Source organism: Corythoichthys intestinalis, chromosome 22, assembly GCF_030265065.1.
Source record: "Corythoichthys intestinalis isolate RoL2023-P3 chromosome 22, ASM3026506v1, whole genome shotgun sequence".
NCBI lineage: Eukaryota > Metazoa > Chordata > Actinopteri > Syngnathiformes > Syngnathidae > Corythoichthys > Corythoichthys intestinalis.
The window spans coordinates 17,464,715-17,480,652 of NC_080416.1; the positions used below are offsets into that span (position 1 = coordinate 17,464,715).

Below are 15,938 nucleotides of genomic sequence, written 5' to 3' on the forward strand. Positions count from 1 at the left end.
TTTCAAATTGTGGCGATCCAGAGCACTGACTGCATTCTACATTTACTGCTCAAATATGTTGCTGAGCCTGAATGTTTCTAAATCACAACTAAGGAATAGGACAGTGGTGTTCATTTACTGTATTGGGATAACATGTCAAGAGATTCAGAATGTTACATTTCCTCATGCTTTTTAGTATCCGCACATTCCTTTCTTCATTGTTCAACTACAAAATACTTTTATGACACAGCCTCAGTTTTCTGTATTATACATTTTTCAAAAAGAACATTAAAGTTAAATGGTAATGTGCCTTCAAATCCTGTGTTTCACTAGAGCACATTAAAGACTCATAAAGGCACCGGATGACATTTGTTTGAATGAAGAAACTCTTTTCTTTTTCATTAAAAGCTATTTGGAATTAGCCAGCAGCTGATTTAGTGACTTCCTACTGGGACTTTTAAATGGCTTACTTACCATAAAATTTAGATACAATATTACATTTTGAAGCTATTGAACTAAACTTAATAACACAACGTGCAATGGCACATTTATTCCCCGCCCATGTTGATATAGCACTTAATTCCAATCTATCTTTTATGTTCAGGGTCACGTCTTGCATCTGGAACCTTTGCCAGCTAGCTTTGGATGAAAATTGCTGCCCAGTCAATCACAGGTTGATTGTCAATAGAGCACTAAGTGTGAATTGATCGCACACTAGCTATCCAATTGAACTTGGAGCACTTACTATAAAGGTTTAACCTGATTAAGCAAGGCAATTAAACCAATCAAATATAATAGATTTGTTTTCTCACAAACAAAAAGATTAACAATGCTGTTGATGACTTGGTTTTGTCCAAATACAGTCACTGTCAGTACTGATTCCCTTGTGTCACACCTTCTTCGATAGGTGGATGACATCCTGGGTGAGGAAAGCGATAACGAGAGTGAAGGGCGAGGTAAAGAGAAAGCCGGTAATGAAGAGGCAGAGGAAGAGGAAGAACAGCAACAGCAAGATGAACAGCATCATCGGAAAGGAGAGGGACCACTGACAGGAGGAGGGTTAGGTCCTCAGGCACTTAAGACGCACGATCCGGTCCAGACGATATGTGACGAGGCCAATCTGTTGTCTACTGTGTCCAGGTAAGGCACATGTTGTTCAGTGGTAGTGAGTCAAACATTAATATCGGAAGCCTTTAAAAAAGACTTGGTATTTTGAATGCTACCAGTATCACACTTTCACATTATTGCCACTACATGTGAATATGGAGCGGTAAGAGCTCATTTATCAAAAGTGCAGTCAATCTTATATTTGCCTATTTTGTAAAATGCGCTAGAGCACATTTTTCACTGTTACATACATACTAACTGCTCCCACATCAAGTTTCTCCACCACTCACCCAAGGAAGTGAACTTGCCCTGTCATAACCTAATCTGACCTGTCGTCCTGTCTTGTTGGTTGTTAGGTGTTTGCCCTGCTCACATGGTACCTTAGATCGCAATGAGTTTTATCACTACTCATAGGTAGGCAGCATACTAATTTAATCATGTTTTTGTATCACAATTCCCACTACACCAGGGGTCGGCAACCTTTAACACAAAAAGAGCCATTTTGGTTTGGTTTCCAAGGAAAAGACAACACAGGGAGCCCTAAGCCTGTCGCGATATACAATAATTCCATTTAGCGCACGGTAAATAAAAATGAAGGCGGTAATTTTCCCGCTGCGATATATCGCCTCACGTGCACGTGCTTGCGTGCGCGCGTGCGGCAGACGTGCTGTTTAAAAGTTCGGCTTCCTTGTTACCAACTATGCAATATGCTGCGACGAGGACTCAGGGCTCAAATACACTGGAGCGAGGTGGAAAGTCACTAAGTGATTTACGATGCAGCAGATCATTATTATAAGAACAGCATTCAAAAGGAAGCTGCAAGGTCTGCTATTATGTGTGTTTTTCTGGCAATTATATCACACACGACGTGCTGACAACTTTGTTTGTATTAACACACGGCGCTAACAACACTTCCTCAATCTGTGGCTCTCGTTAGACCGTCTCTTTCTCACTCCCGCATTATATGAACAAAACAACATCACCGTAGCGTGCACTTCAGTGTGCCTCGGAAAACATCCAATCAGGATATTAGTCATGGAACGCCATAGCAGAAGCTATGAGGATTGCCGGGGAGTTTTTATGCAAGTTATGTAATTTAAAACAGTAATTAAATAGTGTCGGAAACTCATGATTGAAGTAAAAAAAAAATCGGGGGGAAAAAATGTTTAGTCAAATAAAGTCCACCTCTCTCTCTCTCTTTGCTTCTCTGATGAGTACAGACTCCGTGTGTTTGTCTTTGTTTTGAATGCCACATTATGACGGAACAGAGTTAGCCGTACACAGCCAGTATATTTTGCCTATTTTTGAGGTACTGCGGGGAACCCAGTCAACTTAGAGCCGTGCCGGACCCGAACGAAGACGCATCTTTGTGCTGACAACTTTGTTTTTTTATGAACACACGGCGCTAACAACACTTCCTCAACATGTGGCTTTCGGCAGGCTGTGTCTGTGTCTCTCACTGCCGCGTCATATGAACAAAACAACGTGACCGTTGAGTGCGCTTCAGGGTGCCTCGGAAAACATCCAATCAGAATATTACACATGGAACGCCATAGGAGAAGCTATGAGGGGAAAAGTTTTCATTTGCCTAAATGCTTAAGTTATTAAGTGCAATTGTTTTTTTTTTTTTCTTGAAAAAGACATTTGATTTATTCTGTGTTTATGTGCGGTTGTCTTTTACTTAAAAGAGGCATGGTCTATTGTTTTTAGTTATGATTTCTTAAAAAGTGTTTTTGAATTTAAGAGTAAACATTTATTGTGTTTAAATGGGTGTACTTGATCTATTAATATATACTGTATTCTCACTGTGTTATTGTAAATTGGTTTAATTTGGGGGGGGGGCGCAATAAAATCGCATATCGCTATAATTTATGAGATAAATAATCGCCTACTAAAATTTGTTATCGCGACAGGCCTTGGAGCCGCACACACTTTTTGCCATCTCAAATTAAGATGTTAGCCAAGGGGGTTGGGAACCAGTCAGGCTCATGCTTTATGCACCTTTAATCAGATAACACTAAGGCAGGTAATTATTTCCTCAACTATGTAAAATCACGGTGTCATTTGGAATGTAACACTATGATTTTTCATAGTTGTTGAATTAATGACCTGTGTGTGTGTTCTATTTACAAAGAAAATAAGCCTGACCTGTTCTGCTCACTACAGCAATGCTTAATTACTTTGTTAAATCTCATAAGCACCACAATATGTCTTAATCAAATACTCATGTTTTATTTTTTAAACTGAGCCGCATTTGAGGGATCCAAGAGCCGCAGGTTTCTGACCCCTGCACTACACAATAAAATACGACCACAATAGGAGTATTCCAAACTCCCCTGTGGCACATTAAAACAATTTCAGCTTTTAAAAACATTCAAAGTCACCATCCTGCATGTCCAAGCAGTTGAATAGGACAGGTCCCCAAAAAATATTAATCTCCACAGTTGTCTTGATCAGCTCAGCTGCGTGACCATCAGAGCCTCTTTCACGTTAATTCGGAGCACTGAGTGAATTAATGATGTCATGGCATCACCAAATGATCGAAACGCTTGCAAAGTATCCAATCAGCACTCAGTCGGCGAGGAGTGTGTTATGAGAATTGCTGTGCTGTGACTACCACTGCTTCATCGTTGAAATATCTTGATAAAGCTATGTGAATGTTCTGTCCTATAAATACTTTATTCATCAGTAATGTTACAGATGCCCTCGTTCAATTTACCCTCATCAATCATTTACATTTGTGCTGAAAACACCTTAGATTGTCCAAAGAAGGACCACGGCTGCAAATATTACTTGGATTGAGTGGCCCGCTGCCAGGGCTGAAGGATCATTCTAAGTTCATTTTCAGCCTGAATGAATCCAGTGTTTTCTGATCGGATTTATTTTGTCTGTGTTGGATACATAAATTGTGGAATGCATTCATTCAAATGAGGTTTTTCGCAGGTATTGTAATAATTTTAATGTTTTAACATAATGAACAATACATATGCCACATAATCCTTTTGAATACAAGGCTCATTGATTTCGAGTTCCTATATTATCATTGGATGTTTACCACTTTCCAGACCCCCAAAATATTCAGCCATTAAATCAACTCATACTTCTCAATACACATGTGCCGATTACCGGTTTCAAGGTGTACCATGGCATGAAAGCGTCACGGTTTCAAAACTGCAAAAATTTTCTGTCATACCGTCCCAAAATGTCCCAAAAATGCAGGGAGAAATCTCTCGTTTGCAGCTGCAAGGCTAAACCCTACCCCACCAGTTGTTGCTCAGTGTCAGGGAGTCAGCTGTGCTACACGATGGCTGAATGAGGTGAAACTCCTGACTTTTTCCCCCATCGAAGAAAACTAAATCGCTGTCATGGGAATACTTCGGCTACAGAAAAGTTACAGACGGCCACGGCTTAGAGGAGGAGGGCCAACCGACAAAACATGTTTGCGAAGGGTGGCTGCCGAGGAGACAATAACTCCAACAAAATATCGCACTCATACAAAATTAAAGGTTAGTAAACGCTGTCATGAACGTTTTCCACCAGCTACAAGAGTTAACTCCAGCGTGTTAGCGTGTTTAGCATGTCTAGCGATGGTAAAACGTGTTATTTTCTCTCTGGCAACTTTTCTTTTATGGGAAATAATTCGATTATTTTTTTTCTGATGGTAATAATGTTGAGCTGTGGCTGTGGGTTTAGGCTCACCTAAAGGACTGCATTTATTTTAATTTTATTTAGAATATTTCAGTTTTTTTTTTTTCCCTAATTCATTTTAACTTAACGTCATTCATATGTTCCAATTTGCTATTTTTTTTTTGAAAAATACAAACCCTGCTCAACAGGAAAAAGTGTTTTTTTTTTTTTTCTTTTTTCTTTTTTAATGACTCAGATATCGCAAAGTTACACAATTTAAAGCCATAATTGCAATACTGTGATACCGTGAAACCGTGATATTTTGGCTTAAGGTTATCATACCGTCAGAATCTCATACTGGCACATGCCTACTTCTCAACAAGGTGTGGATGGTTCTGTCTGTGTATTTATGCTTCTGCGCACCAATACAGACATGCATCTGTTGCTAAGATACAGGAGTAATGCATGTTTTCCGACCACACTGTCTGCCTGCTCCTGATGATGACAATTTTGCTGTCATTCTCTCCACTTTAACCTTTTTGGGTAGCTGTTTTGGTGATGTGTTGTTGAAAATTTATGTATAATTAGCTTAATTACAGTAGATTTTCTGTCAGAGAATGGCCTCTGGGCTGATTCAGGCCATTGATTATTTACTGCATAATTTCCTCAATCCCCTTGTGTGACTATGAAGCATGCCAGTTCATTTTGAAATATTAAAATCCATCTGGCAGGCAACGATTTAAATCTGTTTACCTTTAAAGCATAATATATCACTTATTACCCTTAAAAGTGTGACTCATGGGATGTTGCAATGAAGTAACTCATCCTTTTTGAGGCTGGTCTAATTGATATGTCTTTTAAAACTTAGCGAAATACAGTGATCCCTCGCTACTTCGCGCTTCAAACATCGTGCCCTCAGTCCATCGCGGATATTTTTCAATTGAAAAAAAAAAGGCTGGATTTTATAGAGATCTTATAGAGATCTTATAGATTTTATAGAGGCCAAAACATACCGGCTGCGCACAGCTGCTTTCCAGCAACTCCATCCCGTCGTGAACTCTCGCGTGATAATGTGGCATTAAAAACAACGACAAACACACAGTTTCTGTACTCACTAGAGAAGCAGAGAGAGAGGTGGACATGATTAGAGTGAACGTTTTTTCCCAAATTTTTTTCTGCTTTTACCATGGGTTTGTGACACCCCGACCACGTCAACAACCTGTTCTCTAGTATTTTATTACTGTTTTAAAAATTATATAACTTGCATTAATTCACCGTCCATCCTCATAGCTTCTGCTTTGGCGTTCCATGCAGATTCCTTTTTAAACTTTGTGACTTTCCACCTCCATAATGAATCATTCATACTCCATGTTCGTTGGTGTTTAAACCATGAATAAGCACCTGGCCTGTTGACCGCAGGTGTGGCTCCGCCCATTTTGACGGTCTCCGGCAAAAATAGAAAATAGCCCAAACCATCCGGTGGGCTGCGGCCCGTCGGAGCTGTTCTGCAGTCAATCCGTAGCGCATATGCGACTGGTATTATTTTAACAGTATGATAGAATGGAAGCGGATTGGCTCTGCAGCAGTATTATGGCAGATCCATACCGCAGACACGTCCGGGATAATTTGGCCTTCACTCTCCCTACTGATGCGTTTCTTTCTCGCCAGGCAGCTTCAGCTTTTTAAAGTTAACAGTGAGTGACAAGGGGGCTGCTTTGAACTTGCCAGAGAAGCTTGAGAGTACTACCTTTCAAACGTGCCGACTCGTGTACTTGTTTGTTAAACATTGGCTGTCGTGTGCTATGGCAACTCGTTGTGTTGTGCTGGGTTGTGTGCCGTTCTCAGCAGCATGAGTTGATATGAAAGGACTCACTCAATAAAGCATTTGATAAAGAATTATACTTTAGGGGAAAAAAGTGGGTAAAAAACATGTCTTATATGTATCTTTTTCCAATGTTAAATCTGACGAAATACATTGAACACACCAAAAATACGGGTAAACTCCTACATTACTGTTTTCGATTACTGGAATTTTGATGTGACAGTGAAGAAAATTATTTCTTGTTGGATCGACAAACATAATTGGACCCCCTCGCTGCTGTTGACAGGCCCTGTCTCATTTAATTTCCTGTCCCTGTGGCCGCGCATTCATTCAGAATGATGCCCGGTCGCCCCCTCTCGCATCATCATGGTTGTCACGGGTGTATCTACAACCGATGCGAGGTGTGAAATGCCAAGCCATCGTGCCATTCTAACCTTTCAGCAGCATGAAGGTGATGAAGGTGGGCAGCGGTTCGTTAGGGTCCGTGCTCAGGTTGTCAGACGGCCAAGTGTGAAATTCAAAAATGTGTTTCATCTGTCCTCAGTGCTCCTTGTTTAAAAGAAAGAAGAAAAAAGATTGAATTTTGTGTCTGTTGTGGGGATGTAAACCCCTCTAGCTTACCTTGGGCTGCCTCTACTATCACTGAGCTCTCTGATGGCTTTGAGGGAAGATAAACAACCAGAACCTACCTGCATTATACATTCTCTCTACTAATATTCCCCTCGGGTGAACCGAGTGTATTTTTTACACTGCCGAACTGCAGTGTAACAAAGCCTGAATGGGGCTTTGCTGAAACCTTACTTGCTTGTCAAGTTTGTCATCCCTGATCTTTACATTGCATGCTCACCTTATCCTCAACAACCATCCAATTCTTCGATGGACATTGGATTGACGCTAAAATTTCTCTAAGCGTTCATCAGGTGTACCCTTTACTATTTCAGACAAAGGTTTCGCCATTACAGCACAATTTTGAGAGTCCATAAAGTACCAGTAAGATCCATTTCCTAGGAATGTCCCGATCAAATATTTTTGCACTGGAGTCCGAGTCACCTGATTTTGAGATCTGCCGATACCGAGTCCCAATCCAATACCAAAAATTATTTATTTAGTTGTTTTCATTTGAACAAAAGTTCCAAACATGTTACAGTACTGTACTGTTTAAAGTACTTCCTCTTCCGCTTTTTCCGGGAGTAATGCGGAGTATAAAACGTATATACAGTCATGTGAAATAATTAGGACACCCCGTTAAATATTAGGTCTTTATTAAGAAATGTTCACATATCAATGTGTGATCGTGTTTTTATTTATGTCTGGAAAAGAAAGGGATTTAATTGCAGGTAAACAACAAAAATTAACATTGTTTTACTCACTAAACCAAATTTATAAACAAAAAGGCATATTCTAACTGAGGAAAAAGTTCTGACACCTTACCACCTAATAGCTAGTGTTACGCCCTTTGGCTGAAATAACTTCAGTGAGACGCTTTTTCGGAAGTAAGTTTGCCCCACTCCTTAACGCAGAATACTTTCATCAGTGACTGACCGTTGAAGTGAGTGAAAACACCATGGTGAGATCAAAGGAGCTGTCTGAGGCCTTCAGAAAGAAGATTGTAAAAGCTTATGAGTCTGGTAAGGGATTTCAAAAGATCTTAAAAGAATATAAAATCAGCCATTCCACTGTCCGGAAAATTGTCTACAAGTGAAGGACATTCAAAACAACTGCCAACATACCCAGGTGTGGCCGTCCAAGCAAGTTCACCCCGAGAGCAGACCGCAAGATGCTAAAAGATATTTCCAAAACTCTAAAATGTCATCACGGGACCTACAGCAGACTCTTGCTACTTGTTAATGTGAAAGTGCATACCTCTGCAATCAGAAAGAAACTACACAAATTTAACATTCATGGAAAGTATGCAAGGAGGAAACATTTGCTCTCCATAGAACATGAAAACCAGGACTTCTGGAATAATGTTCTTTGGATAGATGAATCTAAAATGGAATTATTTGGACACCAAAACGGATAATATGTTTGGTGCGAACCCAATGAAGCATTCCAGGAAAAGAACCTCATACCAACTGTGAAGCATGGCATTGGAAGTGTCATGGTTTAGGGATGCTTTGCTACAGCAGGACCTAGCCAGCTCACCATCATAAAATTCACCTTGAATTCTATCGTTTATCAGAGGGTGCTTAACCCATTCACTCCCAGCCATTTTCACCAGAGCAAGGCCCTTCGCTCCCGGCCGTTTTTCTGAATTTTGACTGATTTTGCAATTCTGTTGTATTTCTATATAAACATGGAACCCACCAAAAGAAAGACTAGACATTCTTCTTTCAGCAGAAAAAAGTAAGTTCATATCTTTTTTCCATTCTTTAGAAATCAGCATTAGAAAATAGCTTAGTTTGAGCAGTTTTCCTATTTCTGATGAAAAAAATGAGAAAATGAGCTTTTTGTAAACGCATACATTTCAAACATAACTTTGACTTTAAAACAGCTATTTTTTTGCATTAGTTACATCCCAAAGATCTGAATAATGTTTTCCTTTTACAAAATATCATAATGAACAAGACAAATACAGCTTTTGATAGCAAAGTAACAATTTGTTTACACATGACTACTGAGAGATGACGCTTGTTGTCGCTGCGTCTGCCGTGTAAACATTTCCCTCATCGTTTTCTGTCTCACAAAGATGGATTATTTTTTATTCTCTGCGGGGTCTGCTTGGCGAGCCCGCTGCACGATGGTCTAAGTCGTTTTGCTCCGTTGTCCAGCGCCTGGCATTCCAGGAGTCCTCTCGGTTATTTTGTTCGGTCGTCTGCCGCCTGGCATACTGCCGCCAGCGCTCCAACCGTGCTGCCCGGCCTTTCATTGCTGTTGAATCGGGTTGCGGGTCTTTACAAAATGCGCTACTGCCCTCCAGCGGCCAGTTTTATTTCTTTAAAATGGGTTTGGAGCCTTGTTTTTTGTTTCTCAGATGGATCGCAAGCTATAGATTCTTCTTGTAAAAAAAAAAAAAAAAAAACGCAAAAGACATATAAATACGTTTTTGGGACAATGAAGCATTTAAAAATAGAACGTATTTATACGTTTCTAGGGGCCAATGAGTTAAGGAACATGCGACATCATCGGTAAAAAAAAATAAAAACTGAAGCGAAACTGGACGCTGCAACATGACAATGACCCAAAATATACCAGTGAATCCACCAAGGACTGGCTTAAAAGAAACAGAGAGTCCTGAAATGGCCGAGTCAAAGCCCAGATATTAATCCCATTGAGATGTTGTGGGTGACTTGAAACGGGCTGTCCATGCAAAAAAACCCTCAAACATCTAACAGCTGAAAGTATTCTACGTTAAGGAGTGGGGCAAACTTTCTTCATCTCACTGACGTTATTTCAGCCAAAGGGGGCAACACTAGCTTTTAGTTGATAGGGTGTCCTAACTTTTTCCTCAAATAGAATATGCATTTCTATTGATAAATTTGGTTTAATGAGTAAAACAATGTTATTATTTTGTTGTTTATCTGCTATTAAATCTCTCTTTTCCAGAGATAAAGAAAAACAAGCTCAGACATTGATATGTGAACATTTCCTAATAAAGAACTAAATGTGTAATGGGGTGTCCTAATTTTTTCACATGACTGTATACATAGTTCTCGTGTGACATCAGCATCCGGGCACTTATAATTGCGTCCGCCATCTTGGATGGCAACGACACCTTGTCACTATATAAGTATAACACCAACACCAACGGTACAGTGGATAATTTGAATGAGAATCTATTTATAGTCGTCATGGTGCTTTCATGTTGGGCCAATGGTTGTAAAAATAGACACGATGACTCAGTCAAGCGTAGTTTCTTTCGATTTCCAAAAGTAATCGTCCACGAAGGAAAAGACACTCGGAAAATAAGCGAAGACCGTCGTCGAAAGTGGTTGGCGAATGTCGGTAGAAAGGATGTCCCATCACAGTACTCTCGCATATGTTCAGATCATTTTGTTACCGGTGTTCTGCCAAAATATCCTACATCGGCGAAACGTGCTACATTAGTCGAATTTGACACCTAAAGTACTACCGTGCGCTCTTAACTTGTTTTGTTTAGATGCATACAGGAATAAGGTACTAAAAAAATGCCTGCAGAAAATACTTAAATGTAGTTATATCAAATAAGGACGGTTTAAACACGCTACGTGACTAATGTGGTCAACTGCTTCAAAGCTAACACAAAAAAAAAACAATGGTTAAAAGTATGAGAGGGTAATACATGCAAAAAGTATCTTTGAGGCTGTGAAAAGGTTCTAAATAACTAAATAAAAACAAAAATAGTGAGTAATCACCGCCTCTAACCGATGTGCGCATGCGTGTGAATGCATGCGCAAGCGCCCTGAGCATTGTGTAGCACGTTTCGCCGCGTAGTAAGGAATGGCCGAACACCTGTAAATATTACATTGAAGTTTTTTTTTTTTTTTGTGTGCGAAATTTATTCATGAGTTGACCTTTCATGCTTGGACTATTGCACTCGTTTCGAATGATTTGGCTTTCTCGCCCGCCTCTACACAATCGTCTGTGCACAGGTGCCTGATAAGTGACCCCCATTCACCATATAGCCTATATAGCACACCTTCTCTTTTATATAAAGGAGAAGGTGTAGAGAAGCCTATATAGCACACCTTCTGTTTTATATAGGCTATATGGTGAATGGGGGTCACTTATCAGGCACCTGTGCGTCTGTGTACAATTTCTGAGTTGCGATGCAACGATGTACATGTATGTATGACCGTTATATTAAAGCCTATTTAAAAACATTTATATTAACGTAACATCGTCCATGAAATTACCTTAGTCAGAGACTAAGTTTAAGTATTAGTTCATTGCATATAATTATTTTCTCCTCATGGTTCTACTTCATGTTTATTTCTGCTTATGTATTACTCCTATTTATTTTGTCATCGAGTCTATCTATATATCTTTGCAGCAACGAAATGATGTTTAACTTAAGGTAATTATATGATAAAACATAGACACAATATCTGTATATATTCATTTCATCTGAAATCATGGAAGGAGACATTTTTGAAAAATATACATTGTACAAAGAAATATCTTCTCATTGCCACATACCCTGCCAGTTATCAACACTTTGTCGTTGCACTTCATAGTCATAACATCCTTGACCCAGCCGCTTCTGCACTGATTTAGAGCATCCATTGCTTTTAGGGAGTTCAAATCCTGCATTGTATAGGCACTCTTTGTGTGGATGAGGTAGTTGACAATGTCATAGTACGAAATCGCCGGGAGCGAATCCAGGTCGGTTGTCAAACTGTCTTTTTTCACCTCGTATGGATCAACGCCGATCAATTCAATCTTCTGTTCGTATCTGTTACATGATTCAGTATCCAATGTGTCAATATATCGTATTTTCTGCTTCGATAAAGCCATGTTTACACCTTAATTGCACGTTTTAATCACAGTAGTTTTTCAAAATATCGATTTCCGTTCGAATGCCAACCAAGATGGCGGACGTCGCAAAACCGCGCAAAGTATTATGGGAGTGTGGGAACTATGTATTGGTGTTTCTTTTGCCAATGCTATTGTATTTCTATTTTTTTACTTTTTACCCCTTAAAAAAAAAAAATATATATATATATATGTATGTATATATATATATATATTAGGGATGTCAAACGATTACAATTTTTAATCGAGTTAATTACAGCTTAAAAATTAATCGCAACTAATCGCAATTCAAACCATCTATAAAATATGCCATATTTTTCTGTAAATTCTTGTTGGAATGGAAATATAAGACACAAGATGGATATATACATTCAACATACAGTACATAAGTACTGTATTTCTTTATTATAACAATAAATCAACAAGATGGTATTATCATTATTAACATTCTGTTAAAGCGATCCATGGATAGAAAGACTTGTAGTTCTTGAAAGATAAATGTTAGTACAAGTTATAGAAATTTTATATCAAAACCCCTCTTCATGTTTTAGTTTTAATAAAATTTGTAAAATTTTCAATCAAAAAATAATCTAGTAGCCCGCCATTGTTGATGTCCATTATTACTTACACAATGCTCATGGGTCCTGAAGCCTATAAAATCAGTCGCACCCAAGAGACAGCAGATGCCGGCAAAACTCTGAAAAACACATCAAGTACACCTTTCACTGTGCTCTCATTTTAATCTGTTTGAGCGGGGCATTTGTGCGTTAATTGCATCAAATATTTTAACGGGATTAATTTAAAAAATTAATTACCGCTCGTCAACGCGATAATTTTGACAGCCCTAATATTATATATATATATATATATCCTTTTCACCCGATTCCAATCCTCTGAAAAATGGCCCGATCAGCCCAATTTCCGAGCGCGTGATCGGATCAGGGACATCCCTGGTATTTCCGTTTGTGCAATTGTAACTTGTAACTTCTCAAAGTTAAACTCTGGTTTGTAGTAAACTGCACATGATGACAAATGTGAACAGTACGCGATTCCTTCCACCCCACAGGCGTCTGCGAGCAGAGTTGTGATAAGTGCTTATTCAGCATTTTAGTTGTAAAGCAGAAAGAATGAATTATTAAATACATGAAAAATTATATTACCGTATAAGTATTCACGCACAGTCATGAAATTCCACTTCACCACATTTTCAAAGGCATGGTACATGTTTATTGTAGAAAATACCAAGAGCAAACCACCCAGGAATCACTTTTGCGTTAATATGATTTGTTTATCAATTTCTTAATCTCATGAGCAGCTAGCGCCCTTTTGTAACCTCTTGTTTTGTCAGCTATTTGAAATCCAGATTTGGTCTTTTCCTCCTCGCCACTCTTCTATTTCATGACCCTCATTCTGAGAGAAGTTCAATCTATTCTGCTGACTCCACGGGGCACCGGGTTCTTTGTCCTGTGTAAAGTGTGTTGTATTTTCTGAGGAAAAAAGTGTTTCATTTCTGTATTCCCAGACGTGTCCATAATAGTTCCAATATACGTCCTTGGTGGAGATTTAGTCCTGGGTTGCTGCTGAAACTACTCTGGTACCAATTTCTCGTCAGGTATTTGATGCAGTGGTCCTAGAAAAAAAATCAATTTACTTTTAGCGCTTGGGAATGACCATTTTCAAAGGGTCTGAAAAAGCATGTCCCTGCTTTATCTTTGATACCAAACTTTGAAACGAAAAGACTTTGTTAAACTGTTGTTTACGCTGACCAGTAGATGCAGCCAACAATGCTCAAATTCATGTTCATTTTCAGGATGTTTCACAAAGTAGAGCCAAGAGTGACTTAAAAGTTGTAAAGTATGAAACATTGGAATGAGAAACACAAACAAAAAACATCAAATTGGAGCCATTATTCTTTTTGTGTTTCATTCCACAAACTGCGTTTGAGACAATAAATATTCATCATGGCACAATCAATGCTACACAATAGCGGCTTCAAATCATCTGCTTGGCAGGCAACTATTATATCCGCATTGTAAGATTTACAAAATCAACATGAAACGAAACATAGATTACATTCAATTCTTTTATTGTTGTTGTCGGCTTATTATAAAAGTCAACTTACCCTCGTGTGTTACTTCCATACACCCCCATAAATTTCCTTTTTCTCGGGCTCATCAGCACATTTTCGATCCTTTTAGACACTCCCTGAGCCGAAGTCTCTCGAGCCAGGTTAATTCACTGCATTCAGTTTTTCACTGCAGTTGTTGGGTGATGATAACTGTGAATAAATCATCTCTTCTTGCAGATATTAATGTTCCAGGAAGGGTTGGTTACTCATTTATTTTAATGGGCAATTAGATTCCCTAGAATATGAATGTAAAACTGGAAACCCTATCACTGTTTGAATGTCAACCCTAAGCAGCAGGTCGATAGTAAATTGCCCGTCAGCTTTGTTTTCTTCTAATAGAATAATATACGTTCGCTTACTATAAATTTTCTTATCAATAAACATTGTAAATGTAGTTAATCTCTGTATTTTGCATTGCTCACTGCAAAAAAAGTACACTGCATATATATTTACATTTGTTGCATCTACTTTGTTCTTCTTGTGTAAGGATTACATAACATTGCATGTTTAGATAGAGACATACTTTAAACATGAGGCACTGTAATGTCATATTTTCACGGGCAAAGGAAAACATCATGATTATATTTAACTCATTCATTGCCATTGACGGTGATAGATATCCAATTCAACTTGACTTGGATTGATGCTAGCCCTCCCAGTCAAAATGGATTGGACGTCTAGCGCTGTCAATGGCACTAAAAGTCGGGCAATCACAGCCAGTCCTCCTAGTTTAAATTAATTGGACGTCTATTGTTGGCAATGGCAGCCAATGAGTTAAACACACTTGAATACTGCAGCACCTTGGGAAAAATTCAATTATTCAAATCTCCTCGCTTATCCGACTCGTCTGCAAGCAGCAGAGCACAAACACTCTTGGTCGGCTCGGTATTTGCATCCTTTTTGATCAGTGTTTGCTTTGACCCACATGAAAGATGAAAATAAAGACCCTCTCGCCATCTCCCCAACTTTTTCTTATTCACACAGCTTTAATTCTTCATTCGATTTGAATGTGTTCTTATGAAAACCCATGTTTGCCCATCATTCCTGCTTACCTTTCAACATTCCCATATTTTTTGTCATTATGTTCAATGAAAATAAACGTTCTTGTAGATTCCAAAATGCCAAAGAAGGCTGTTCTCAACAAGCCTCCCAGTTTGAACAAATTAAAATGTAAAAAGTATAAAAGAGGCTTCTTCAACTTGTGAAAACAGATGCTAATTCATCTAGCATTGTTACTTCCATGAAGTTGGTATGCCCCATCAGCCACGACGGATAGGCTGCGATTGACGTCATCACTCGAAATGAATACAGTGTTCCATTGTTTTTCACAGTTAATGGGGACCAGAACCCGCCTCGATAAGTGAAAAACCGCAAAGTTGTATTTTTTTTGTTTGTGTGTTTGTTTTCGTGTGTGTTCAATGTATTTACTCAGCTTTACCACTTGAAAGAGATACATATAAGACATGTTTTTCTCTTTTTTTTTCCCCCAAAGTAAAATTTAAAAAATATTAATAAATGTTTTTTAAGCACTTCAAATGTAATAAGTTTTAAACATGTTACTGTTATCGAATTATTTTTTAACAAGAATAAAGTATAAAAATGTCCACTCAAATCCGCTCCATCTTCTCACTCTTCTCACTTACACACATTGAATTGCCACAGCAACTGTTTAACTAGTTAAATGATGATTGACGCATAAGGCGCTTTGATGGTGAGGCATCCAGGGATCTGTGGCAAGATCAAACTGAAGACATCTATCAATCATCGTTTACTTTAATTAGCAACTGGGGTTTATTGTCTGAACAACAAAGAGGGTGCGTG

General features: G+C 38.7%; 1 protein-coding gene across 1 annotated transcript in view; it reads left to right on the forward strand.

Annotated features, from left to right (window-relative positions):
• Nucleotides 1-15,938, forward strand: part of ctdp1 (CTD (carboxy-terminal domain, RNA polymerase II, polypeptide A) phosphatase, subunit 1) — a 79,656-nt gene that overhangs the window by 38,327 nt on the left and 25,391 nt on the right. Inside the window, exon 12 of the mRNA XM_057827913.1 lies at nt 887-1,119. Coding sequence (XP_057683896.1) covers nt 887-1,119 — 233 coding nt within the window. The remainder of the gene's footprint in view (nt 1-886; nt 1,120-15,938) is intronic.